A 27,863-nucleotide genomic window follows, 5' to 3' on the forward strand; every position below is an offset into this window, starting at 1 on the left:
AGATATTGGTCCTGCTGAGAACTCCTAATTGATGCGAGTTCGAAACGCGTAGACTTTCAGAAACAAGCCAAAATCAAAAAATTAAAAAGTGATAGGAATCAGTAAATTGTAAATATATTGTTTTTGTTTAAAACACATATTGTCTTTTGTTGTGGATATTTAGATTCCAGCATATATCGAACCATTGATGTATCTTTGTTTTGTTTGTACTGGTATGATTGACGGATGATTGAGGTTTGAATGTATAATTTGAATGCATTATTGTAAATAGGAAAGTTGTTTTTGACAATAAGAGTGTAATTTTCTGTTGTGTATATAAGGTTTTAAAATTTGTGTAAAAATTTGACAAATCACATATTCGAATAGAAGAGAAAATCATAAAATAAGAAATAAATAAAGCAATTGGAATTAAAACCAACAAACATATTGTTTTGATCATATGTTATGACCAAAAAATTGTCAGGTTAAACTTGTTAGCGGCACGTGCAGCAATATTTTGCAAGCAACTCTGAAAGACAAGTTGTCATCGACCCACTTTAATAGGATGATGAAGGAGCCAAAAAACTGAAACCACAATGCTTAAAAAGATGATCCAGAGGAGATACATTAAGATTGAGAAGTGTGGGTCTGAGAGAGGAACAGTATGCATCCCACAAAAAAATTGATACAAATCTAAACAATGAACCAAAAGTCTGCTCTCGATCCTTCAAGGAAGGAGCCATTCCTCTGATGGGCTCTATCTGTCACCATGAATTCAGATTGACATGAGAGTACAATGGCCTTGGGGAGTGTTGAACGCAACCAATAGATCAACTAGAACCAGAGCCGCTGGTACCCATAAATCAAGAATGAATAAAGATCACAAATGCAGCACTCAAAACAGATTTAGTCCTGTGCAGGGCCAGACTGGGAACCAAAACCGACCCTGGCTAACAGCTCTGCTGGCCCCCCGGGGAGGGGGAGGCAGCAAGCTGTTTGCCAGGGCCTGTTTTGGCCGCTTTTGTTACAGGGGGCCGATATTGCAGCTATGCTGCAAACAGGCCCGCTAACAAAAACGGCCCACACCCTGGCGGTCCACCAGGGAAAAGCGCGGTGCCCTCTATGGCCAGTCCAGCCCTTGTCCTGTGGCCAGAATACATACCTGCCTGTGCTGGATCAAGAAGTGAATCAGCTACAAAATAAAAACAGTAGGTTGAGTGTAGACAAAAGAGTCAGTAATGTCAGCAAATGTGGATAAGAGAAGGATAGGCCTGTAATTGGTATGAAGCAGAGGATCAGCATTTGCTTTCACCAAGAGATGTATCTCTACTGCTCTCTCGCAGGGTGGATGTACAGTGGAAGTGGGGAGGGAAATATTACAGATATCAGTATGGGGAAAAACAATAGTGTCGGAAACCATTTTTAAAATCTTCACTGTATGTGGTTCAAGTAATGAGCCAGAAGATACAGAGGAACGCTTGGCTCAAGCAAGGTTTATTAAGAGGAGAGTGTAGTGACAGCAGTTGAGATGGGAAAAATGGGGGCATTGTACGAAACACAGGCATCCATGGGTCAGTCAGTGAAGCTGTATTCAGAAAAGATAACTAAAACTGGTCAATCTTGGGAAAAGAGAAAGATCAGAGCAATCAAAGGCTTAAGTAGATATGGGTACTTCTATTACTCTGCTCTCACACCTTCTTTCTCATAGGTAGATTGAGCATTTTCAGGAAGCTATTGCGGAAGAAAGCTTCGGAGCCTGGTACCAGCTCAAGTTCAAAAGTTCCTCACTACAAAACACCGGCTTTCAATTGAATTTGAAAATTCTGACTGGATGTTGAAGCGTTTTTGGCCATCAGACTGAGTTACAACTACATTGAAGCAGATTTGTCAAAAGAACAATTAATAGGATGGAGAAGAAAAGGGGTAATAATGCACAACCTCCAATTTCAACATCACTGAGACTCTCAACATCGAAGAAAATATACGCATCATCAAGCAAGTTTGCCTAGAGTAAAAGACTGCTTAAGTAAGTGGTCTTCAGGGCTTAAGCCTTATATATTTCTGCAAGGTGCGTAGATGTAGAGTTAACAGTAAATCTATAGTTAGCTTCACCTTATTACCTTCATGTTTTTGTGGTAGTCGACAATTTGGGTACCATATTTTCGCAGGACGACATTGTTTTTCTTGATGTTATGACATATGACAATTACTGTTGCCAAAGCAGCAACAGTAATTGTCTCCTAAAAAGTAACACTTCACCAACTGGTCAAGATGTGTGCCACGCCTTCACATATCTGGTGGACATTTCTGGTGTCTAATTACAAATGCTTTCTACTGGATCCAGTTTGGGTTGTGAATTTTGGAGTCACAACTACGGAGAACATTTCAGTCTTAGAAGTGGTTACTGGAATCCAACAGGATCTATTCATTCTAACTTGTGAATTTGTAATTGTTGTTCAGCTGCACATACATTGACCAAAGTCTAAAACCCCTTATACAGCAACTGGACGCAGTAGAAACCATTTCTAATTGGTTTGTTGAATGTTTCAACAAGGATGTTAAGTTCTATACATATCTTGTACCTTATGTCCAGTGTTTATAAACAGAAAAAAAGCCTTGGATGTGCAGCAGGCTAGGAGTGAAGCGTTTTGGATCAGAAGACAACTAATATTGTGTCAACTACATACATACATACGTGTTCAAGATAAAGATTCTCATGCATATTCATTGCAGATTGCTATTTATTTATAAAGTTTTATATAGCGCGAACAAGATCCCGAAGGATATCGGGTGATTTGGTGAAATAGCACACCTAGGTTACATTTTAGAAAGCACATTTACTAAACACTGGAAAATTATGTTTGTACACCGTGAGGTGAGCTGAGTCTTAATTCACCAGAACAAATTCACCTGTATTCACAACTTGTGAACTTGCATTTGCAAAATGATCTTTTCCAACATCACATTATTGCAGTATGGTGACAATTGGGTCAGCATCCTGAGGAGGGGTGCTCTCGGAAGTTAGCACACACCTGCATAAATGTGAGTTTGTGGGTATTCCTAAAATTTTCTTGGTCCATTTCCACCTTAGAAACGGTTGGCGATATTGGTATAGATGCATCAAAGGAAAAACCGGTCGCAAACGGGCAGATTCTTAGAATCTGCAACTTTGCGAACAGTATTTTTTTTTTTTTTTTTTTTTTCAAAAACCTTTATTGGAGTAAGCATAGAAAAGTACAAGAATGGGCCTACAACCACACGGGCTGGCCGCTAGAAACGAGACACAATGCACGAAAAAAGTTTACACTCGTGGTGAGGTACAGCTCGAGTACAAAGCATTACTCTGCAGATATCACAGAACAATTTGTATTTTTATTTACAAAAAGAAACACCAACACTAAAGGCGAAAGCACGAGAATTAAGGTCAGCCCAAAGAACGGAGGGGACGGTTCCACGATCAGGAGAACACACCCGGAGCCCGGAGGCTCCAAATAAGTCGAGGGGGTGGGGGGGGGGGAGGGGAGCAGCGGGGAGAACCGGAAGTATAAAAACCTTATGAAAAGGTTCCGGGAACGCTAGTCTAGGGAGAAAGGACAATCTCAGCTGTGTCTACAAGGGGAGGGGTGCAAATACCCCCACGATAATCATTCCACTGGCCCCAAACCTTCGTCCACGCCCTGGGCCTGCCCCTGGCCACATAAACCGTCTTCTCACGAAACATGGACCAGTCCATGTTGTCTTCCCACTTCGATTCCTCAGGGGGCCTGGAAGCGCCCCAGAGTTGCGCAACATCCCGCTTCGCAATCATGTAACCAAGGGTAGCCCATCTGGTCTGGGCCACAGAGTAGTCAGTGGGCTCCCACACATTCAACAGACATCGTCGAGGCTCAGGCCGCAGGGCCACATCCGTAACAGCAGTCATCACCTCAAGCACAGCAGTCCAATAAGCCGCTACAACCGGGCACTCCCAAAGGATATGTAAAAAGGTTGCACTCAAACCACATCCACGCTTACAGAGCCCATCCGAAGAAAAGCCCATCGTAACCAGACGCGGACCAGTGACATAAACTCGATGAAGAATCTTAAGCTGAACCAAGCGGAGACGGGCAGGAATGGCCACCTCCTTGGGAGAGGAGAGTGCCGATTGCCAATCCTCGTCGTCCAGTTCCAACCCGTCGCCAACCCAAGCCTCCCGAAGTCGGACCAGTAAGTCCGCCCGATTATTAATCAATTTCTTGTAAATCAGGGAAATAGTGCTATCGGGAAGATGCCCATCAAGGACACGGTCCTCGAGGGGGGAGGATTCAGGCAGGGCCTCATCAGGAACCAAGACTGAGGCGAGGGCGTGCCGGACCTGCAGGTAGCGAAAAAATTCCCTACCACTCAAACCATATTCCGCCTGGAGGGCCTGGAACGACTTCACACAACCGTTCGAGTATACGTCACCCACCTTACAGATCCCAATCACATCCCAGCGGTCGAAACCCTTGGTAGACCAGAGTCCGCCCAAACGTTCCGAGGCATAAAGCGGCGTCGCCAACGTCAATCGATCCTCCCACCCCAAACTCACACTCGCAGCTCGCCATACAGTCACTGCAGTTTTGGATGGGCCCACAAGATGGCGCCCGGCCGATCGGGAATAAAGCGCTCTAGTAAAGTCCCCACCCGGAAGCTGGAGTCTATCCATCTCGAATGCAGGATTACGACCCGGGGAAAACATCACGTGATTAATGGCAGACAACTGGGAAGCCCAGTAATATCGCTTGATATCGGGGAGCGCCATGCCCCCGTCATACCAGGGGATGGTGAGCTTTGCGAGTGCGATACGGGGTCGCCCATCCCATAGCAACTGCCGTTGAAGACTCTCAATCTCTCGGAAATAGGTCTTAGGAATAGCGTCATAGGAGTTGTGAAGCGCGTAAAGGAATCGCGGCAAGGACATCATTTTAAACAGGGCAGCCCTGCCCAGCGGAGATAAAGGAAGCTTGCGCCAACGGGCCACATCCAAGCGCAGTCTAAGCAACGGTGGGAGGAGATTACGCTCAAAGCGGAGCGTCGGGTCCAACGTAATAAAAATCCCTAAATACTTGAAACCCGACTGGACCACCTGGATAGGAAGTCTGCTCGGCAAGGGGGGCAGAACCCCCGAAAGAACATATACACAGGACTTGGTCCAGTTGATAACGAGACCTGAGTTGGCTCCAAAAGAAGCAAGAACATCAAACAGAACTGACAGCGATTTACGCGGGGAAGTGAGGTATAAAAGGATATCGTCCGCGTGGAGCGAAACGCGGTCCTCAAAGTCCGGAGACCAGCGAATCCCCTTGAGAGACGGTTCCCACCGAAGCCAGGCAGCCAATGGTTCCAAGGCGAGAGCAAACAGTAACGGGGACAAGGGGCATCCCTGACGGGTACCCCTGCCGAGGGTGAAAGGAGCCGAGACCCTACCATTCACCACCACCTGCGCCAGAGGTGCGGCGTACAGTAACTGGACCCAACCAATAAACTCAGGTCCAAAACCAAATTTCTCAAGTGCCGCCCAAAGATAAGGCCACTCCAGCGTGTCGAAGGCCATGGATGCATCCAACGATGCCAAAATGGCCGGCTCCGTCAGAAGCCCCGCCCTCGCGATCACGCCGTGAAGACGACGTAGGTTCAGAGCCGTGTTGCGATGCGGGATAAATCCAGATTGATCCGGATGGACCAAGTCACTAATGACCGTCAAGAGACGGGATGCCAGAAGCTTCGCCAATACCTTGGGTTCAACATTTAGTAGGGATATGGGCCTATAGGAGGAACAAAGATCACGTGGTTTACCCTCCTTGGGGATGACAACTATCGTGGCCAGTCTCTGATCATAAGGGAGAATACCCCGTTCCCGGGACTCCAGAAACATGGCGCGGAGATACGGAGCAACCCTATCCGGACGCAACTTGTACAATTCGATTGGCAATCCGTTCGGGCCCAATGCTTTGCCAGAACGGAGGGAACGGATGGCAGTAGCAATCTCATCAACTGTAAAGGGGGAGTCCAACGCCACACGGTCCGAATCAGAAACAATGGGCAGGGCTATATCACGCAGCAGAAGGCGAGAGTCAACCACATCCCTCACAGACACAGGGGTACACACCACACGGAAGTACTCGGCAAACCGGTCAACTATCCCAATCGGGTCCGTTACACTCACACCACATGCAGACTGAATCACGGGTACCACACGATTAGCTCTCTCCTTCTTATCCAGCCACGCCAGCAATTTACCGGCTTTGTCACCCACATCATACAAACGTCCCTGTTGCTCCCGAAACATCACTTTGGCGGCATCCGTGACCAAGGATTTGTAAGCAAATTGTTTCAGACCCAGGGCATGGAGCTTCTCAGGCGTGACACCAGATTCCAAACCCTCCTCCAGTACAGAAATTTCCCCCTCAAGAACAACCACCTCTCTATTCCTTGCTCTCTTAGCCTCAACAATAAGGGAGAGGGCCTGCCCACGAATCACAGTCTTAAAGGCCTCCCACAGTGACACAGCAGATGAAACCGACCCCTCGTTATCCAGAAAATACGAGTCCAAGGATTTAAGTAAAAGGGTGCGGGTCTCGGGGGAGGCAAGGTACCACGGATTAATGGGAGCCACTCTGCCCACTGCTTCCACCCCAACCTCAAAACGAAGCCAGAGCGGAGAGTGGTCAGAGATACCCCTGGGCATGTGCACAATCTCACGCACCGCCGGGGCCTGAGCCGCGGGCATCAGGAAATAATCCAGCCGAGACAGACTCCCATGGGCACCGGAGTGAAAGGTGTACTGAAGCTGCGTAGGATGCAAAAGCCTCCAGCAATCCACCAGGCCGAAGGTATCCAAAAAGCCACCCAACCACTGCTGAGCCGCCGGGGTGTCCCTAGGGGGGTGGCGATCACGAAGGCCAGAGACTACCGAATTAAAATCACCAGCCATAAATTGAGTACTATCAGGAAGGTCTAACAGGACACGGCCCAAATCCGAAAAGGTGGAAGTTTGCAAGCCGGGGGGTACATAAACAGTTAATAAGGAGAGGGTACGACCTTCATATCGACCCACAAGGACAGCAAACCGCCCCCGGTCATCCTGAATAACATCATCAATAGCCAGGGGGAGGGAAGCCCGAATAAGGATACCCACACCCCTGGAACCCGAGGTAAACCCCGAATGCGCTACGAGGCGATAGCCCCACCTATTCATTGCATGACAGACATTGCCTATCAAATGAGTCTCCTGCAGGAAAACAATGTCAGGAGATAAACGTCGTATACATTTCAACACCACACTTCGTTTGATACGATCACCCAGACCATTAACGTTCCACGAAACAAACCTCAACCCGCTACCCCCCATCCCACCCGACAAAGCCCAAACCCTCCATCAATGAGCATGACCACAAAAAGTAATTCAAATACAGAATAAAGTCGCCTTGAACACAAAACACACAAACAACAAACTTCCCAACCACCCACCCCCCAAAGAACAAGGAAACACCCCCCACCCTGCACCCCTGCAAAAAGCTAAAAAGCCACCCCAACCTGCAGTGTGCCTGTCGCCCAAGAACCCCTATTCTACACAAAGACCCCAGAGGAGGAAAGGCTCCGTCCCACCCGCCCCCCGATCAAACCAATAACGAGGAGAAGACAACACATCAAAACACATATGAGGTAGAGGAACATAGGCCTACATCCCTGGAACAGTCATACAAAACAAGGCCTCAGTCAAAAACAAAACGTTCAGCTCTCCACACCACCTTCAGCACCGCCCGGGTGGGCATCGGACTCAGTCTCAGGAGGTCGATTAGGCAGGGAGTCCAGCCAGTCATTCACAGCATCTGGCCGATCAAAAAAGAAATTTCGATCATTATACTCCACCCTCAGCCTGGTCGGAAAGAGCATTGCGTAGCGCATCCCCAAGTCCCTAAGACGTTTCTTGGCACCACGAAATCCCATACGCTGCTTCTGGACCTGTTGGGAAAAGTCCGGATAAAAGTTCACCGTGGCATTTTCAAAGGCTACTGGGCCCTTAACCCGCGAGGTCTGCAGGATAGCGTCCCGATCTCTGTAGTGGAAAAGCTTTGCAACAATAGGTCTCGGCGGGGCGCCTGGCTTGCCCTGGCCCCCCGGAACACGATGTGCGCGCTCCACTGTGAAAAATGTACTAAGGCCAGACGGAGAAAGGTGATTCTGGATAAGGTCTTCAACCAGGAGATCAACCGAGTGGGGTTCTGGATTCTCCGGCACACCAACCACGCGAACATTACAGCGACGTGCCCTGTTCTCAAAATCCTCCAAGCGCCGGGTCATGAAATCGTTCACCCTACGGAGATTGCCAATCTCCGTCTGAATATCAGAGACGTCCGTCGTGAGGCTGGAAGATTTGATATCCAACGATTTCACCTTTTCGTTCGTCTTGGAGAGATCGGCTCGAATCAAATTCACCTCAATCGCCACAGTGTCAAGTTTGTGGGCCAAAGTTTCGCACTGTTGGCCTATGGATTCCCTCATGCCAGAAATGGCGCCCATGATGTCCTGCAAGGAGGGCTCCGGCGACGCATCCAACACTTGGTCCGACGCAGTGGGACCGGGCAGGGCAGCTCCGGGGGACCCCTTAGAGTGGGTATAACGATCCATAACATTAGATTGAACCGGACCCCCGCGCAGAGGTGTCTTCGTCTTGCGCGTCTCTCGGTCCCCTCTGCCCGCCATTTTGAAGATGCGTCACGAGTAATGTCACCAGGGTCGACGGACCGGGCACCAGAAATGGAGGTCCCGGGACCAAAGGACCACAAGAGGGGTATCACCAGGATAGAGGCAGCCCACTCCAGAAACAGTGCAGCCAAGGGCCGAACAACCTACGTGTGTCTCGGCCGCAGCTCTGGCTCAACCCTCTCACCAATGTCCCAGTCCGAGGCAGAAACGAAACCGAAACTTAAGAGGGGGACTCACAAGACCAATCCCCCTGCCGTTGTTGTTCAACTCCAAGACGGCCACCGAACCTCACCCAGTCCCGGGCGCACTTCGAGGGCGGAGCCCAAAAGTTCAATTGAACATAATTCAGGCACCCGATGTCCAAATCAGTTTCTGAAAGGTTCAGGTAGATCAGCCCAACGTCCTCTATATGAATCCTCGCAAAAAATCAGGATTAAAGCAGGATATTAAGCCGGGAGCGGCGGGGGTCCGGGGAGCGCTGTGCTCACGCGGCCATCTCGGATGCCCGCCAAGCTCCTCCTCCTGCGAACAGTATTTTTGTATTTGGAATGCATCAGAACCAAATGCAAAAATCGCAATTTAAGAAATCGCAAAATTGTGATTACTTAAATTGCGATTGCATTTAAGGAATCTCAAATTGAGATTCCTTAAATGCAATGCATCAAAGTAAAAACATTAGCGATTTCGCTATTAGGGGGAGCAAATTACCATGAAGTTGAACTTCATGGTAATTTGCAAAAACTTAGAAAAATGCACTAAAGTGCATTTTTCAAAGTTCCATTTTACACACACACATGCCCTTGGGGCATGTGTGTGTGCAAGATTTTCTCATATGCAGATTTCAGGTGTGCAACAGGGTGTCCTTTTGACACCCTGGCACCCTTGAAATTGCATTCTCAATTTGCGATTCTCTAATTGAGAATCGCAAATTGAGAATGTCTTCCCATTCATTCCTATGGGCCTCTAGGCCCATAGGAATGAATGGGGAGGTATTCCTTAATTGCGACTCGCAAATTAGGAATGTTTAGAAATCGCTAGTATTTTTGCGATTTCTGCATGCATAGCCTTTTGCTATTCCTTATTAGAGAATCCTTATTTTTCGCTAATAAGGAATCGCAAATGGCATTGTTGATGCATCTATACCTTAGTCGGTTCCGAGGTAGAAATAAGTAGGGAACACACATAAAATCCGGAAAAGTATTTTCATGTGGAGGAAATAAAGGTTAGCAAGTGCAGATGCATGTGTGGATCACATTTACACATGCGCGGTTGCATACCATTCCCAATTTCGCACGTGTAACTGCTAAAGTGACTATTTCTGGAAATCTTTGGCTTTAATTATTTGTGGATTTACATAAACCTACACATAAGTGAAGGTGTATACCTATGAGTGTAAATTTACAAATTGTTTTGTGTAAGAGATCTAGAGAGAGAGAGATGGCACCAGCCGACCTCAGCAGTAATTACGATTCGCAGGACGTAGTAGAATGTTTACAGGTGGATTTAAAAAAGATGGTGGTGTTTACACCACAACATTAGAGCAGTTTTTGTTTGGAATTCCAGATATTCAAAATTCCTTTGAATCAGCTAGTTTGAGGAAGTTGGCAGCTTTTTTCAGCTGTGTAAACTGTAGGTCTGACTGACATTACTGAATGAGTCAATCAGGACATGGACCAAGAGCAGAACACAAAAGGTAGGGCCCGAGTTCACTAAACAAGGCCCGATTAACTGCAATTGTGTTCAGTACAAAGGAGCTGATGTGAAAACTTCATGGGTCATTAGTTTTACTATAATTAAGTTCCGCATACAGGTGAATGAGATTAAAGGGTTATGCCTCGTGAGCAGGTGCACCTGTGATGTATTCTTATAGGTTCTGTATTGATCCCCCTATTCCTGACCCTGTTCTGGTTAACAAGTTAACTAGCAGCCATCCCATGATGCAGACACCGTTATCTGATTAAGCCACACTACGGCACAGGAACGTGTTATCTGATTAGATCATAACGCTTGCCATCTAATTAGACAAGCGATATTCCTCCAGCCCCTGATAAGGCATACGGAGTTCTCAAAACAAATCAAACCTATGACAACCTGGGAAAAACCCTGCGGCCATTGTTTTGATTTCATCGAGAACTTCAGCAAAAGAATGTGCTAACGACCAAGTCGTATGACATCCTTATTGACGTATCTATGTCCATCCTTACGTCAATCTCGGCACCTTACAGGTATAAATATTACCGGTATTGCCTTAAGCAAACACACGCGGTGGTGACGAGATCGGAGCAGCCAGACTTGCCGAAGCCCAGAGCAGAGCAGACCCCGCTGGCGCAGCCCCGCCTTCCTGACGCGCTGAGAACGAGACGCTGCTTTCTCCTGCCGAGAAATCCAGCTCCGGCGCTTCCGGGCAGCCCTCGCAGGCAGCTTGGAATATCGAGACCAGAGACGAGAGATACCATCCCTCATTCATCCTAGATTCCAGGTACAGAACTGAATAACCCCTTGCAGAGAATTCTTGAGTCAGTCACTTGGCAGAACAAACTTAACTTAAACTGCTACTTTCTATTCCCGCCCACGTATTAGGCTTAGGTCAGGTACACCGGGGTAGGCGTAGTTAGAAACACCAGTTGAGTACGATTAGTCAAATGTATATGTGTATGTATCTATTTTATCCATTTTAAACCACCTTATGGCTTAGAAACCATATAAATGTTTTTACAGTATTATTTTATACTTCTGCTTTTATTGTATGCACTTTACTTAACCATAAGTATTGCGATAATATCGATCCATTTCTCTTGTATGAGAAAAGAGACTGATCAATAAATAACATCTTTTATTGAACACGCCCGTCTCTTCCTTTTCTCTACAATCTGGTGAGACTAAGAATGCACGTACTGACTGAGTAAAATAAGTTGTCTTTTGTTTTCACACGACTCTAGAGATACACTCTTGATTAGGGGAGAGCAAAGTTGTCATGTTCTATGGTTGTCAGAAACTAAATCCCTTCTTGTCTATCCAGGGAGGTTCAACTCCTCCTTGCCTATTCGAGAAAGTTTCTAGTGAACTCTGAGCTAGCTGGTAAACCCAAAACTTTAAGTCTAATATCGACAATAGAAGACCTAGTTAACGTCTGGTCTAGGCCTATACTATTGAAGGTATTATTCCAATGCGCAGAGCCTATTGGGATAATAGGAACTACACTACATGGCGCCCAAACGTTTGGAAAGGCGATAAAACTAACGCAAGACATTAGAGTAACTCAGTCGTGCTTTTTCACTCAGACCCCTTTTTTCCCATAATACTCCAAAGACGTCTGGAGTGGGTGAAAGGTCATATCCGCCAAACCTCGCAGGAGGAAACTCCTATATATGGTTCTTGGTTTACTCAACGTTGAAGGACACACTGTTCCAAAATATTGTGCATCTAATCTTTGTTCCCATAAGAAACCTGATCTGCAAACAAACAAAATAACCTTCCTGACAGTAGAATGTCAGACACTGAAGAAGAAAGAGAGATAGCTAGAGTAGCAGCTGAACTCGTAGCAGCTGATAATACTATGCAAGAAGCAGACCCGGATTTAATACTCATCCCGGTCAACATAAGAAAATCTATAACTTTAAAACTTATAGAAAATGGACTGACACCTAGAGGTGGCACAGTCATATTCGTAATAGAGGCACACGAATATCGGCAGACAGAGGTATTCTATTCATGGATAAACTTTCCAGCAGCAAACGCTGTAACAAAGCACTTCCACCATTACAAAACAGAGGAACCTCCTGAAGAATACACTCCTTTCGAGGAGGTGGAAGTACCACTTAAATTTCAAGAGCACCTGCTCTTGTTTAATGGCGCCCTAAAACACAACAATCACATCACCAGGCTCGGTCCATTAGGTAGACCAGGAGCAACGTGGCCGGTCCTAGCCGGATACACACCACATCCAGACATCGAAAGAATGTCTGCAGCAGATCTTCTAATACAACTAAAACAATTAATAAAAGTACATAGACAATTAGTCCAATATGTAATGCGGACTTCAACAATCCAACCAGCAATTAAAATTCCACAGCTGACCCCTCATCAGGGGAACACAAATAAAATTACACCACAGAACATACAGTCCTGCCTAGGTAAAGTACCAGCTAAAAGGGAACAAATACCATTCTGGTTAGCACAAAAAATCACCCAAATAGAGGCGGTGTTTCCAGACACCACCCCTGTGGATAAACACAGGATTCTGACTATCTGTCTTCCAATGGGAATCGCACCACACGTGGAGGACTGTGACACTTGGGGTACAGTCTTTGCTTCCATCTACACAAAAACGCATGGTGTTCCATCCATCTCGGTAATACCAGATGTGCTAAAACAAATTCAAGACGAATACGGTCCAGAACCCGCTTTAACTCTTGGTATGAAATTACTGAAAGACTTCAAGCAGGTCTCGGCTATATTACTAGCCAATATAAAGGGAGAAGCAGCAAACGTGGCGATCCGCCAAAGGTTAAAAGAAACAGATATAGCAGACCAACCAGCTGAAATTACCAGAATTATAGAAAAATCCTATGAGGAACTAGGTAGAGATAGTTTAGGTGGAATACCAGTAAAACCCCAACTGATTGAAAGTCCTGAAAAAATATTTATTAAAAATCATCTAAACAGTCAAAAGAAGAACTGGGATGGAAACAAACAATCCAATCCAAAAGAAAAGAGATTCCAGTCCAGAGGAAGGTCTCCTCGGCGGAGAGAAAGATCTCCGGACCAAGGACCCAAGTCGCCCCAAAGTGAGCCCTCTGTGAAAAAATACAACCTTAGAAATAGGGATAATATAAAGAAACCGGATAGATATCAAGATTTTGATACACGTCCCTCTCAATCTTTTCAGACTTCCTCGCAGAAATCGGAAAGAAGAGGACGATCGGAACCCAGGGAAGGGCACGTCAAGTCCAAAGACAAGGAACCTGTTCATCCAAATAAGAAATTACAATTTCCAAAAAAGAAGGTAGCCAGTATTAAAGTAGTTAACAATGCCGAGAATACTGAGGACACAACTGAAAAACGGAGAATGGGCTCAGACAATGCTAGACAGCGCAGCAGAAGTGAGCATAGCTCGCAAAGTCCTTATGAATCATCTGGAGACAGTGGACACGAATGAATACCTTCAAGTGGAAACTGCAGACACCAGAGTTAGCAAACCTCACAAAATATATGAAATAACTTTACGTATAGAAGGGGATAAGACTAGAAAAATAAGGGGACTATTTTGGGATAATCTCTCCAAGGGCTATGACATCCTTCTAGCTGAAAAAGACTGGCCACCAGAGTTTGTCAGGGACTGCCCTCATGGCGAAGAAATAATTATGCCTGCCTTCTCAAATCATATCCCAATTCATAAAAAATACACACTTGCTAGAAAGTGGGCAGTAGCTCAAGCTCCTGCTTTATATAAAAATCACGTAGGATGGGATGAGGACTCTCCTCCTCACAAAATCCAGTTAAAATCACAACCTACTGCACAAAGACAGTACCCAATTAAGCAAGAAGCTAAAAAACAGGTAAAAGAAATCCTAGATCAATTAGAATACCAGGGGGTGATTGAAACTTGCACCTCACAAATGAACAACCCTTTGTTTCCTGTCTCCAAACCAGACAATTCATATCGTCTAGTTTTGGATTACAGACACCTTAACTCATGTTGCAAAACTTTTGAAGTGCAAAACTCGCATAGTGCAGCGCTAATGAATAACATAGTGCGCAAAAAATACAAAACAACATTAGACATCTCTAATGGATTCTTTTGTCAAAATATAGCACCAGAGAGCAGATATTTGTCCGCGTTCTCAATAAATGGCGCTCAAAAACAATTCTGTCGGTTACCCCAAGGGTTCAAGAACAGCCCAGGAGTATTCTCAGCGAGAGTAACAGAATTACTACAAACATATGATGACGAAGCATTATCTTATGTCGATGACATATACCTAACAGATGATGACTTGGATACTCACTTGAAGAGAGTGAACACCATAATACTTGGGTTCGCAGCAGAGGGTTACAAATTCAACTTTAAAAAATCTAGAATTGCCCATCTAACAGTCCTGTTCTTAGGATATGAATTATCAAGTGAAGGCAAAAGCCTGGCTGACAATTTCCTAGAGAAATGTGCCGTACTCCAAGCACCTAGAACACTAAAAAACTTACAGTCAATTCTAGGCTTCCTAAATTTCGGAAGAACATACATGGCAAATTACGCAGAAAGGGTCAAGCCCCTTTATGATCTAATAAAACCAGATTTTAAAAGAACCAATTGGACTCAAACACACACAGAAATTTTGAGATCCTTACAAACAGACAAGTTAATTAAAACAAAATTAGAAACACGTGATAACACACGCAATCTTGTGATTCGAGTCATCCCAGGAAGATGCGGATTCACATACCTGACCTCTAACGAGGGAGAAAAGGTACCAAATGCATTCAAATCACACTTGTACACAGAAGCTGAAAAGAAATTCAGCATTAAAGAAAACATTGTTCATGCAGTTCAAACCGCAATAGCTAGAGAAAAAGATAAAGCTGACGGTAGACACATCACAGTCAGAACAGCAGAATCAGCCTTTGAGGCATTAACAACACCGTGTAATTTACCAACAACAGCATTGAATCCCGAATGGATACAATGGGTGAATTCAATTACAACGGACAAAGTAAAATACTACTTTGATCCAGAATTAAAAGAATTGAAAAATCTAGAATATGAAAGAACATTCCCTCTGCCAATCGACATTCTGCCCTTACGACAGTACGCTTGTGTAATCTATACAGACGGACATGCTCAACCCTCCGTTTGGGGAGAACAAGCATACAACCCCACATGTGAGATTACAAAAGAAGTGTGGCGCGGAGATAAACTAAGACCTCTATTAACAAAAACACACTCAGTAGAAACCAATTCAGAACAACAGACTGAAATAATAGCATTGAAAATGGCGCTAGATAATGCAGATCGCGAATTCCCGACACTTATAGTGTCCGATTCGTATTACTGCGTCAAATCATATAACAGCGATTTGCAGAAATGGATTCAAAACGGTTACAAAGATGACACAGGTGCAACAATAAAGCAAAAACTGCTTTGGGAACAAATAGTTCTTTTACAGAAAGAACTACCAAAGACTCACGTGACACACTCACTGAGTCATCAGCGTGATGGCGTTCACGTTGCAGGGAATTCATTGGCTAAGACAGCCACAGCGGTAGCAACTAAATCGGCTTCCGTAGCTAGAAAAAAGCGTACAATGAAATACATTGACGGTGAAACAGTGCTGGCGGTAAAAACGTCATCAAAAGGCGACTGCTCAGCGCTACCGATCAACTATCCACTCAATTATACATACATAATCGATGCAAACTCCGTCCCTTTTGCTCGAATCCCTGGAGTGGGGGATAGAGTAATTCCAAACATGGACAGGGGAACTTTGTTAATTGCAGACGCACATATGGGCGAGGGTCTCAGACACCTCAAACTAAAAGATTCTCTGGAAGAACTACAATCAGTGTACTGGTGGCCAGGCATGAGCCTGCAGCATCACATTTTTGTAAAAAAATGCCCGGACTGCAACAGAGATCGCAGTGGCGAGAGAAACGGTATACTACCGTGGCGTTTCACTCCAGAAAGGATCAGCAGTAAAAAGCAAAGCGTCCGATTAACATATACAGGCTAGTTTCCACTTATAATGTAGATCCCCAGCACTCGGCTGACGTCTGGACTGTTATACAAAGATTTGCGAGTCTAAATGGCATATACGCTAGGAGCATGCTACGTTTGACCAATGTTTTCACTTTAGCCCTCAAGCTTGTGGGGAAGCACGGCCAAATGAGCATAGCGATGCGGGATTCTTCTCACTTCCTTCCTGAGGGATACGGGATGGTGTAAAGAAAAAACCAAGGCATAAAGCTATCTATAACAGAAAGGATAATAGGTTCGGGAGCTGGGTGGGTCAAACATCTAATAAGTGTCCAACGTAGTCTAAATAACCTGCCAAGAAATTCTCTGAAGGGATTCAGTCCGTACGAATTATTGTTTGGAACTAGGATGTTAGTCTTAGATCTTGACAGTCAGACTTCAGTGGTAAAGGAAAAAAGCTTTGATATCAAAGATCGTTTGGCTATTTTGCAGGACTTAAACAAAACAAGAAAAGACCTGAGCAACATAAAGTTGAAACAGCAGCCAACAACCACTGAAGAACCACCACCTGTCCCAGCAAGACCTGTCTGGATTCCAAAAGTCGGGGATCTAGTCAGAGAAAAGATCGCGGTAAAGAAGGAATTTGGGCCTTCTTACAGAAAAGCAGTTCCTGTCTTGTCTATCAACGGGACAAGATCAGTTGTACTACCGCCGCTTGCTGGTAAAAAGGAGAACCGAGTTGTATCCATCGACCTGGTAAAACCACAATCATGTGGCCGATAACAAACAGTAGGCCAAGTGGACTCCCGATAAGTAGTAGAACACCAAGATTTGCTACCAATACAGAGGTCCAAACTAAGAGGCTAATCACAACCGAAACGCCTACAGAAGAACAACAAGGACTATGCAACAATGCATTGGAACTTAAACCTCTGAAAACCCAAATAAAAAGATTTAGTAGAGACACACCAACCTACAATGAAGTAACAAACGAATATGCAAGAAACAGTAATCCTGAAGCAATTGGAACAATTGACAGAACTGCATCCGGCTACTTCATAAACTTCGATGATTCCTCTGAAGACCTAAGTGAATCAAAAACACAGCCATCAACAAAAACCTTTAAAGATAAAGCTAAAGAACTTTTGAAACAGCTGAAAGAAACATATCTGATTTCTCCATGGATTGAATTTTGGGTGGGATTTGGTGCATTTATCCTCATACTTTGGCTCATCATGGTACTAACTTTGGGACGCTTCATTGAGGGAAAATATGCTAAAATGGACACAGCAAGTCAGAAAATCAACTTGATCCTCAAGCCACACACATCTTCACACGTCGAGAAAAGAGAACTTTCTTCAGTCAACTTCACAGCCAATCCTATACCGGGTGGGGTAGCATGGGACAATACTGACTACGAAATTTATGGTCCGGTTGAGATCCTGAAATATCCACACCAAATTAAGATCTCGTTGAGTGACTTTGTAAAAACAAGCTCATTTGCTGATGATTGGGACTTTGAAAGTATAAATAATATGATGTCTGACTTAGTGATGTCTGCTAAATTTACCAAACATGATTATTTGCAGGGTTCGACTAATTATGATAGTATGTACTGTTACAACCACTATGGTAACCATTTTCTACATAAATCTGCACAACCTAGAAATGTTTTAAATTATAATCAATGGGAACATTGTGCAACCCCTCCAAAAGGAAGCTCAAGAACCTTTTACGACAAATATTCATACTTTTCAGGGTTCAACACAAGTAATGCTGAAACATTTTATTTCAAATTGTCAAATAAGACAGGGACAAAGACCATGCTAACAAACACGAAATTGATATATTCAGACTCATTTTTTGAACAAATGAATACTTTTGGTTTTGATTATTGGGACAAAAATGTTGAAGTTAAAAGTGTTTGGGGTACAAAAGAATGGCAAGTACAAGGTATAGAATCATTGTTTATAGCCTGCATGATCCCAGAACAAATTATATTTTTAAATGACACTGTTCAACAAACCACCTGTCTTGGCTTAGCCAAAATCAAAGACTTAAATAAACCGTCTATTCCAAAGCCAACAATGGACAGCAATAGCTCTACAGATGAAGAGAATTTTTTCTTTGGACAGCATTGTGTCTTCAGCAATCGACATAATATCGCAAGACTTACTGTTGTTACAACACGGTCAGTCTCAATTGCGTTCTATTGTACAGCTTGGCTGGACGTTACAAAATCTGCGTTCAGGCTATGTGCCTTGGCGTTTAATCAACACAACGTCACTATTCAATATCTTTAACCTTACTGATAAACAAATCAGTATGGCACAAAAGGGTGCTGATTATACAATCCTGAGCATTGAGAAACTCGAGAGATTACCAGTGACAATGTCAGAACGACCTGTCAGTGAATGGATAATACATGGGATAATTAATATTCCAATATCAACCTTCAGGTTTCAATACTGCCAAAAATATATACAGGCTGGCATGTACGAAAAATTGGGAAAAGGGTACATTAAGACAACATGGAACTTGCCCTATTCACATGCATGTGTCAGTAATAAAGGACAGAAAGTGTTTCTTAGTGGCAATAATTGTGCGATGTCACTAAGCGGTACACTTCTGTGTAATGGAATTAGTTTGCATGGAGCCTGTGAAGGGAACTCAAATAACCTTTCATGTCACCAGCTAGGCGCACCTGCAACAGAGATAGAACCATTCCTTAAAAGACTCTATAACGGGAGTTACATTCTAATTGTGGATCGCAGATGTTGTAGTCTTATGCCCGGGACTCCTTATCTCGTAACTACGACTGCGAAGGTCATGTGCTGTGGACACTCATTGTTCCCCAGCTCCTTTCCAGACAGGGAGGCAAGGGCATGGCCTAACTTGAAAATTACTTCTATTCGAATAGATACTTTAAGCAGAATGAAAACAGTGCTTCTTCAGACGCCGACCAGACTCACGTCATCAAAAGAAACGTATGATCTCCTAGTCGCAAGGACGACTGCAGAGATTCACTCATTGTTATCAACTAATTCCCCCATACATTTCGCAGAAATCCTGAATGAAATCTTAAATATTTCTGATACCAGTGGAGTCTCAAAAGTATTTAAGACAGTATTTTCAATGGCATTAACACCATTCAAAGCCATCTGGGTATTTTTCCAGATTTCGTCCATTCGATTTTTGGCGGACTTCCCCTCATTTTAGGACTAATTGCAGGAATCCTATTCTTGGTCCTGATATTTCGTTATGGCAAACCATGTCACAGACAAAACACCTGCGACAAGGGAAGAAACAATCCGAGCCATTGGATACCGGGACCGGATATCAAAAATCCTGGGACTATCCCGGCTTAGAGACCTGAACATGACTTGGTTTCTTTCATTTCGACCAATGTGGCATCGATGTGTTTTACCTGTATTAAGGTGCTTGCTGTGCGGAGAAGAATGCGTGTTGGACACCTGTCTGACGCTACAATCGGATGCGCCTATGGATGCAGAAACATTGTTGGGTCCGATAAAGGCTCATGCTTTGTGCTGCCCTCAACGGCTGCCAATCCTGATGACGGCATTCGTGGAAACTTCACCACTACGATTAAGGGGTAGTGGAGTTCAAGATGAAAGCAGCATCGATCAGGTACGACCTTCTGTCAGCAATACTAATCAAAACGTCAATGGAGACAATCATGCGCACAAATGCATGGTTACACCTTTTTCCGAGTTAGTGGAACTCTCCCAGGAAGCTGTTGACAGCTTTTTCGACAGTCTAAATGATATGATGTTCTCACCAGAGCAGAAATAGAGACTTTTGAGCAAGCTAGCACACGGCGTTCCAAACACCCTGAATTTGGCCTTCAACTTTAATGATAAAATTACATGGACAATTTTCCCTCCAGTTCACGGACAGCGATTTTTTCAGCAGCCCCAAAATATTTTTACGAATTTTCGGGACACTTATCTTCTGCTTAAAGTAAGAACTATTCTTAGAGAACTAAAATTTCTATTTTTAGAAACTTTATAGACATTAGCTGCCCGCTGGTATGTTCATAATTATTTTTATTCTGTGATGAAATGGTCTCGAACCTTTTTTCTTCTGTATTAAGAGCCATTTCATGTGTAAATTCTCATATACCAATTAGCAATAATGTATACATATGCGTGATTACTTTAGCATTATTCTACAGCTTGAGTGCATATAGTACATGTGGATATTTTTTTTCCGTATATTACATTATTCGAAATGCATTACATGTATTTTGGGGTGGTAAGGTATACACGATACTCTACAGTATGTTTTACTATGCCTAGATTCGTAAACATGGCCATAGTTAGCGTGGAGTGGGTGTGATGTATTCTTATAGGTTCTGTATCGATCCCCCTATTCCTGACCCTGTTCTGGTTAACAAGTTAACTAGCAGCCATCCCATGATGCAGAAACCGTTATCTGATTAAGCCACACTACGGCACAGGAACGTGTTATCTGATTAGGTCATAACGCTTGCCATCTAATTAGACAAGCGATATTCCTCCAGCCCCTGATAAGGCATACGGAGTTCTCAAAACAAATCAAACCTATGACAACCTGGGAAAAACCCTGCGGCCATTGTTTTGATTTCATCGAGAACTTCAGCAAAAGAATGTGCTAACGACCAAGTCGTATGACATCCTTATTGACGTATCTATGTCCATCCTTACGTCAATCTCGGCACCTTACAGGTATAAATATTACCGGTATTGCCTTAAGCAAACACACGCGGTGGTGACGAGATCGGAGCAGCCAGACTTGCCGAAGCCCAGAGCAGAGCAGACCCCGCTGGCGCAGCCCCGCCTTCCTGACGCGCTGAGAACGAGACGCTGCTTTCTCCTGCCGAGAAATCGAAGCTCCGGAGCTTCCGGGCAGCCCTCGCAGGCAGCTTGGAATATCGAGACCAGAGACGAGAGATACCATCCCTCATTCATCCTAGATTCCAGGTACAGAACTGAATAACCCCTTGCAGAGAATTCTTGAGTCAGTCACTTGGCAAAACAAACTTAACTTAAACTGCTACTTTCTATTCCCGCCCACGTATTAGGCTTAGGTCAGGTACACCGGGGTAGGCGTAGTTAGAAACACCAGTTGAGTACGATTAGTCAAATGTATATGTGTATGTATCTATTTTATCCATTTTAAACCACCTTATGGCTTAGAAACCATATAAATGTTTTTACAGTATTATTTTATACTTCTGCTTTTATTGTATGCACTTTACTTAACCATAAGTATTGCGATAATATCGATCCATTTCTCTTGTATGAGAAAAGAGACTGATCAATAAATAACATCTTTTATTGAACACGCCCGTCTCTTCCTTTTCTCTACAATCTGGTGAGACTAAGAATGCACGTACTGACTGAGTAAAATAAGTTGTCTTTTGTTTTCACACGACTCTAGAGATACACTCTTGATTAGGGGAGAGCAAAGTTGTCATGTTCTATGGTTGTCAGAAACTAAATCCCTTCTTGTCTATCCAGGGAGGTTCAACTCCTCCTTGCCTATTCGAGAAAGTTTCTAGTGAACTCTGAGCTAGCTGGCAAACCCAAAACTTTAAGTCTAATATCGACAATAGAAGACCTAGTTAACGTCTGGTCTAGGCCTATACTATTGAAGGTATTATTCCAATGCGCAGAGCCTATTGGGATAATAGGAACTACACTACACACCCTTCGAAAACGTAGCACGCGACTAGGTGCCCTAAAACTCAAAGTGTCAGATCTGGAATTCGTTGACTAGGATCAGGCAGAGTACCAGGGGGAAAAAAGAGAGAATGTAGCAAAGAGAGCAAAGGCACAAGCTGTGGAGCAAGAATAGGCCTAAATTTGTGAGACAAAGAGAGACATCCTGTTTTAGGCCTGTCAGTGAGTGGAGAAAACTTAGGAGTGGACTTTGAGGCTAAGAGGGCGAGGGTGGAGTGGTGGGATGAGACCAGCATCTAGCACTATGGGAATTAATAAACATAGAAGAATAACTTTAGAACCAAAGTTCCCTCACACCCATCTGTATCCATTCACCCTACACCATATCCATACCAACTTATTCATCTAACCCTACACCGTGGTGGGCCACAGGCTCTCCAAGATCTCTCTTGGCACTCCTAATTTTGGTTGCTTTGTTCCAGTCTAAGCAGTGTTGGACTGTCCTGTCGGATATGTGGACCTGCCAGATGGGCCAGCTCGAAAGGAGGAATGTGTTGGCCGCATTATTTGGTCCCTTTGGTCATGAAGGGGCCAAAAACTGCTCAACACACTGGCCTGACAGGCCAGTCCAACTCTGAGTCTAAGCCTTATTTATCCCTGGCAGGCTCGGCAGAGGATGCAGGCATCCACAAGCACACGTCCATATATTCAGGAAATATATAACTTAAGGTCAAAACTAAGTTAAATATGGCAAACAATAATCAAATCCTGATCCAAAGTTTTTAATACTCGCAGCTCCTACTTCCAACACAGACTAGTGGGCTTCCGAGGCAAGACTCTCTGGGCACATTGTTGTTTGGCGCATGTAGTCAACACCAAGGCAGGTTATGTGGGCACTCTCAGGACCTACAGGATGAGGGATCCATGACTGAACACATCCCTCGCCCATCAGAACTGGAAAAATGTTGGCATGCTAACTTCTTTGTATTGAGCAGGCCTTTCAGAGGAAAAAGGTACTATCTCAACAACTCTGAAGATATGAATATCCTATCCTGATGCCTTCTAATCCCTAAGCAGGATTATACTTTGTTCGTCTGGCAACGAGTGCTCACATATCAGGATTATACACTGAGGTGACTAAAATGTCACAGAGACAGCCTAAAACTTGACAGGTGGAATTTCAAACCCCAGTTTTAAAAGATCCCTACATTCTTTCTCTTCTCTCTTTTTAAGGCAGAATGGGCTGTAGGACCTTTCATGAGCTCCTTAAATCTTGTGCCTTGTTTATTACTGATCCAAGTTTGGCAGCATGTCCTTCTCTTCTTATCTACAGACCAAGAGCAGTCGACAACCATAACAAATCCAGACACTGAGTACCATGACGTTTGCAGTAAAGTCCCTGCTAGCATGTCTCTGTACCATCTGTACCCATAGCAGAGTGTAGTGGATACAACTGAACCACACAAAGGATTGCCCCATTCTTCCTCAGAAAGGAAACATTAGCTTCCATCTAGGATACATGTCCTGCCTCGGTATTCCTCCAAAAGGAGTAGTCTTGCATCCACAACTCTTTTTCGAGACATCCACAATTCACTTAAAAGCTGGAAAAAGAGTAACATTATTTGATTCACATAGCTTGCCTTTGGAAACAATAGTGTACAAACAGACTGAGTCAGAAGTATGGGTTTGTTAATGTATCTACATGTGTTCGATAAAGAGCACACCTTCAGGTCTGCCTTGGTTTCAAGGCCTAATTGAACATTTTAAAAGTGGTGGTAATATGTCCGCATGGCCGGTAGGAAACGTACTAACCATGCACCATGGGCAAGTAGCACAGGAACACTTGACATTACAGAAGTGTTCATGGGACTTTTGTGCACCTTGAAAAGTAAAATTGTTGTCTAGTAGGTGATCTGCTTGAAGTTGCTGCTCTATTTAACAGCACAAGAGTAAAGTTGTTAATTTGGGGTTGTCTTTTTTCAAACACAACAAGTGACTGCACCGGCACTGCCTCTCCGCAGACGTCAAAATAAGGTACATGCAAAAAAATAAAAAAGTACTGGGGTGCTATACAGGGTTGATGATCTCCTAAGCTCAGAAAAAGACCAGCCCACCACTTGATTGACTTAAACCTCAGAAACCCCATATCTAAACATATATTCAGGGTAGACAGACAACGTTTGTGTGTTCACAGGATCTGAAAGACCCATCCCTCTTCCTCTGATCCCCATCAGCCTTTGCGGCCAACCCTGGCGTCCTTCAGGTTGGACCAACAAATGTGCCTCTTCCTTTTACCTGGAGTACGATGTTAGAGAAGAAAAAGATATACAGTTGGAAAAATGTAAACAAGAAAATAGTGTGCACGTGCGTGGAATATAAATGGTATGGGCTACATAAGTCAGATAACGTTAAATCCATGCTCAGTATTTACAATGGAAGTGATAGAAAGGAAACAGGTGTCTGAGGCCAGGCCATTTACAACGTGAAGGGTCTTCCTATACCTTGCAAAGCTAGAATTGGCAATATAACTGGGCCTGATTATAAATATACCTTACAACACTTAGGAAGTTTGATGAGTTGGTGTCATTACCATTGAGATCCTATTTTTAACTTCTGGCTTGGAGAATGAGACATTCTAGAGGGGAGGTGTGTCCCAAATGTATTTCCAACTGTTTACTCACTCCAAAAAATGTGGGAGAAAGTACTACACACAACTAGAAAGGCCACACAGGCTCGTGCTGCTTGTAGGAAAAATAATGGAATCAATTATAATAGAATCAATACATTAAAGGGTGGTTTTCGGGATTAATAGAACCAGGGTTTTACAAAAGGGAAAATATAGCAGACCAATCAAACTGAGTCTGATAAATGATGAAAAAGGATGTAGGTTAAGTTAGACTGATGGATGTGATCCACTTGGACATGAGTAAAGCTTCTGGGATTGTTGAACACAGACCATTTGTGAACATGTTGCACCGTTGTAGGTTAGTGCCATGTTAGTTTGGGCATGCCAGCATATGGATTGGGAACTGACTGTGAGAGAGATGATGGGGGTGTGTGCAGAGGCTGCCAAACTGAATCCAAACACAAGCAGGGGAGTGACACCTAAAGGGATTCATTCGAAAACTAGAATCCTTTCTTGTGTTCATCGGAGGCACTATAAAGGAGCTTTTGGGTGCTTTTTATCTATTGTGGATATTTGTTGTTTGCAAATAAATGCAGCCGCTGTTGTCACAATGTATCTGTTGTGTTCTAGCTCTGGTACTAAACATAGAGATCCACCCTCAGATAGTTTTAGAGCTGTGTCTTCCCAGACAGTAGTGGGAAAAACATACAGTTTTGTTAAAATACCCCTCACACACCAAAAGGGCCCTTGGTGTCATGCTTCATCATAGGAGTCTTCCTGCCCCGCTTCGGGACGGGGCGTGCTACGACCTACAACTACGTAGGTATTTTAACAAAGCTATGTGTTTTAGTACCTATTGACTTGAGGAGGATATATCCACCTCCACTGCTCCTACAAGCAGAACCTCTTGCCTCCCTTTTTTGGTTCTTTTGGGTGTCCTAGCTCTGGACATCTGTGGCTGCAGCTAAATATCATCGAAATGGTTGCATAGTGCGAAGTGCAAGAAAAAATATATACGTTGACTATAAATAAGTGCAACAAAGATCAATTCACGAGGCTGTACAATAATAAGAAAAGGGACTGTCACATTTAAAACAAGCTGAAGTTTGTAACTTGCTGTGCGTGTTGTGTGGTGCGCAGCATGAAACTGCCAGATGGAGGGTATTAAAAGGCAATAAATCATTAAAGGAAAATATAATTAATTATAAAAATGAATACAGTGCTTAATTTTTAATAAGATAAGTGCTAGGGCCCTCATCAGGATGCTACTGCAGTTTGCACCTCCCTTTGCCTTGGCCAGTGCTGCCAGTGACAGTACAAACACACCACCAACACTCCTACAAGTGAGGCACTTCAGACTATTCTAGGCCCCCAAAGCTATAAGAATGGCTTGGGTGACAGGTGTTAGTCATTTTTAATGTATATGGAATTAATAAACAACTGTTGTAGTGCTCATCTCTAAGTAAATCAAACAGCGCCACCATGTGACAGACTGTCAGAAGTGCCAGCTTTGGCAATTAAGAGCTGTAGTCGAGCACCGGAAACCACCAGCTCAAATTAAGCCCTGCATCAATTGAAGACAGAAAACTGCGCAAAACCCGGATAAAGTGATATTAGACTATTAAGCCTCTCAGAGGCCTCAATCTCACAATACTCACGTTCACTGTAAAACAAATCATTTAATTCCTCTGTCACTCAAAAAGGATTTGTGGTGGCATCTGTCTAATTGATACAGGACGAGTTGTCATTGGTCACTGCTACAGACCTCTTGACTATTAACATAACCAAATGACAATATCAATCAATCAGGGGTTTGTAAAGTGTCGCTACTCACCCGGGAGGGTCTCAAGGCGCTGATAACACATCTTTAAAGTACAGACATGTGCAAATCCCCCCTCTGCTGAGTGTAAGTCTCCATTACAATTTAAATATGAGATAATATAATTATTCCCGACTGCGGTAACGCAATCACCTGAATGGTGATATTACCGTGACAGTCTGACCTTCTCCAAACAAGGGTTTTCTACTAACTGATGCCAACGGAGCAAAATTATCTTTGTTGGTAATTCAGTCAACTGGCTTCTTTGAAGAGTTTGTCAACAACAATATCAGATATGACTAAAAAATGAAGTAGTCGGTGACCAAGTTAAAGAAAGCATGGTAGAGGAAAATATTCCACAATTAGCATTTTCAAGAACTTTGATTATGAAATTGGGAGTAGTATACCATATTGAATCACTGAAATCCTATGGCTGGGTACCATTAGGGTGATGGAGTTCATTCAAGTATGGTTCACTTGTGGTACACCCCATAGTCCGTCATGTTTTATTTTACAACTCCAATCCTAACTCCTTTCTTAAATCCACGTGTAACTTTATCATTGGATCTTGGTATTAACTCTGGATTTAGCACAGGTCTCTAAATGAGCCCCTCATAGAGCAGTTGTACAGAGAGTAGAGGAAATGAGGTTAGAAGCAAGAAAAGGGGTATCATGTTTCCATACCTCTTTTGGAGATTCTAATGACTGCCTCCGCTGAGTGCCCGATGCTTCCATTGGAGCCCTCCTTTGCAGGTTTTTCAGGTACTTTGTTAATGAGAATTTCTTTCTTCGAGTCCTTCTTTAGCTCCTTAGAAAGAAGAACACAGAACAGTCAATCAATCATTATACTTTATTCGGTTTGCCAAGAATCATCAAAGTATAGATGCACAATACAATAAGAATAAATAAAAAAAATATAGAACAGCATATTCCACTTCAGTTAAAAAAAATTAAACTATCTGTTAAGCCAAAAAATTCATAATAAATGCGAGATTTGATTTCATAATATAATAATCATGTTTAAAAAAACATACTTAAAAGATCAGTGCAAAAAACGCCCAAGTGCTAAGCGCGAAAGAACAAAGTAAACATTATTTTGTGTTCTCAGGACAATCTAAAAGGTGATAAAAATGTACACTAGCTAGTAATCAGAAAATATATAAAGACATGCACAATAAATCACAAGGTTTCTGCTATTATGTTTTTACTACGCTTATACCAGACGTTCTGTAGAAATGTACTTACCATAAAAAAAATTAAGGGAGAAGTGTCACTTTTTAGGATTCTCTGGGCTACAAGACATCTAGTTATGCCTAAATGGCGAGGCCCAAGCTACTC

General features: G+C 43.5%; 1 protein-coding gene across 8 annotated transcripts in view; it reads right to left on the reverse strand.

Annotated features, from left to right (window-relative positions):
• The window catches only part of SH3KBP1 (SH3 domain containing kinase binding protein 1), a 1,542,178-nt gene that overhangs the window by 807,241 nt on the left and 707,074 nt on the right, over positions 1-27,863 (reverse strand). For all 8 annotated transcript variants that reach the window (XR_013599915.1, XR_013599916.1, XM_078657888.1 and 5 more), the window contains one exon: positions 27,210-27,333. Coding sequence is in view for 6 of the 8 variants with exons in the window: in XM_078657888.1 (XP_078514014.1) it covers positions 27,210-27,333 (124 nt within the window). In the remaining 2 variants the exon portion in view is untranslated. The remainder of the gene's footprint in view (positions 1-27,209; positions 27,334-27,863) is intronic.

Source organism: Lissotriton helveticus, chromosome 8 (assembly GCF_964261635.1).
Source record: "Lissotriton helveticus chromosome 8, aLisHel1.1, whole genome shotgun sequence".
Lineage (NCBI taxonomy): Eukaryota > Metazoa > Chordata > Amphibia > Caudata > Salamandridae > Lissotriton > Lissotriton helveticus.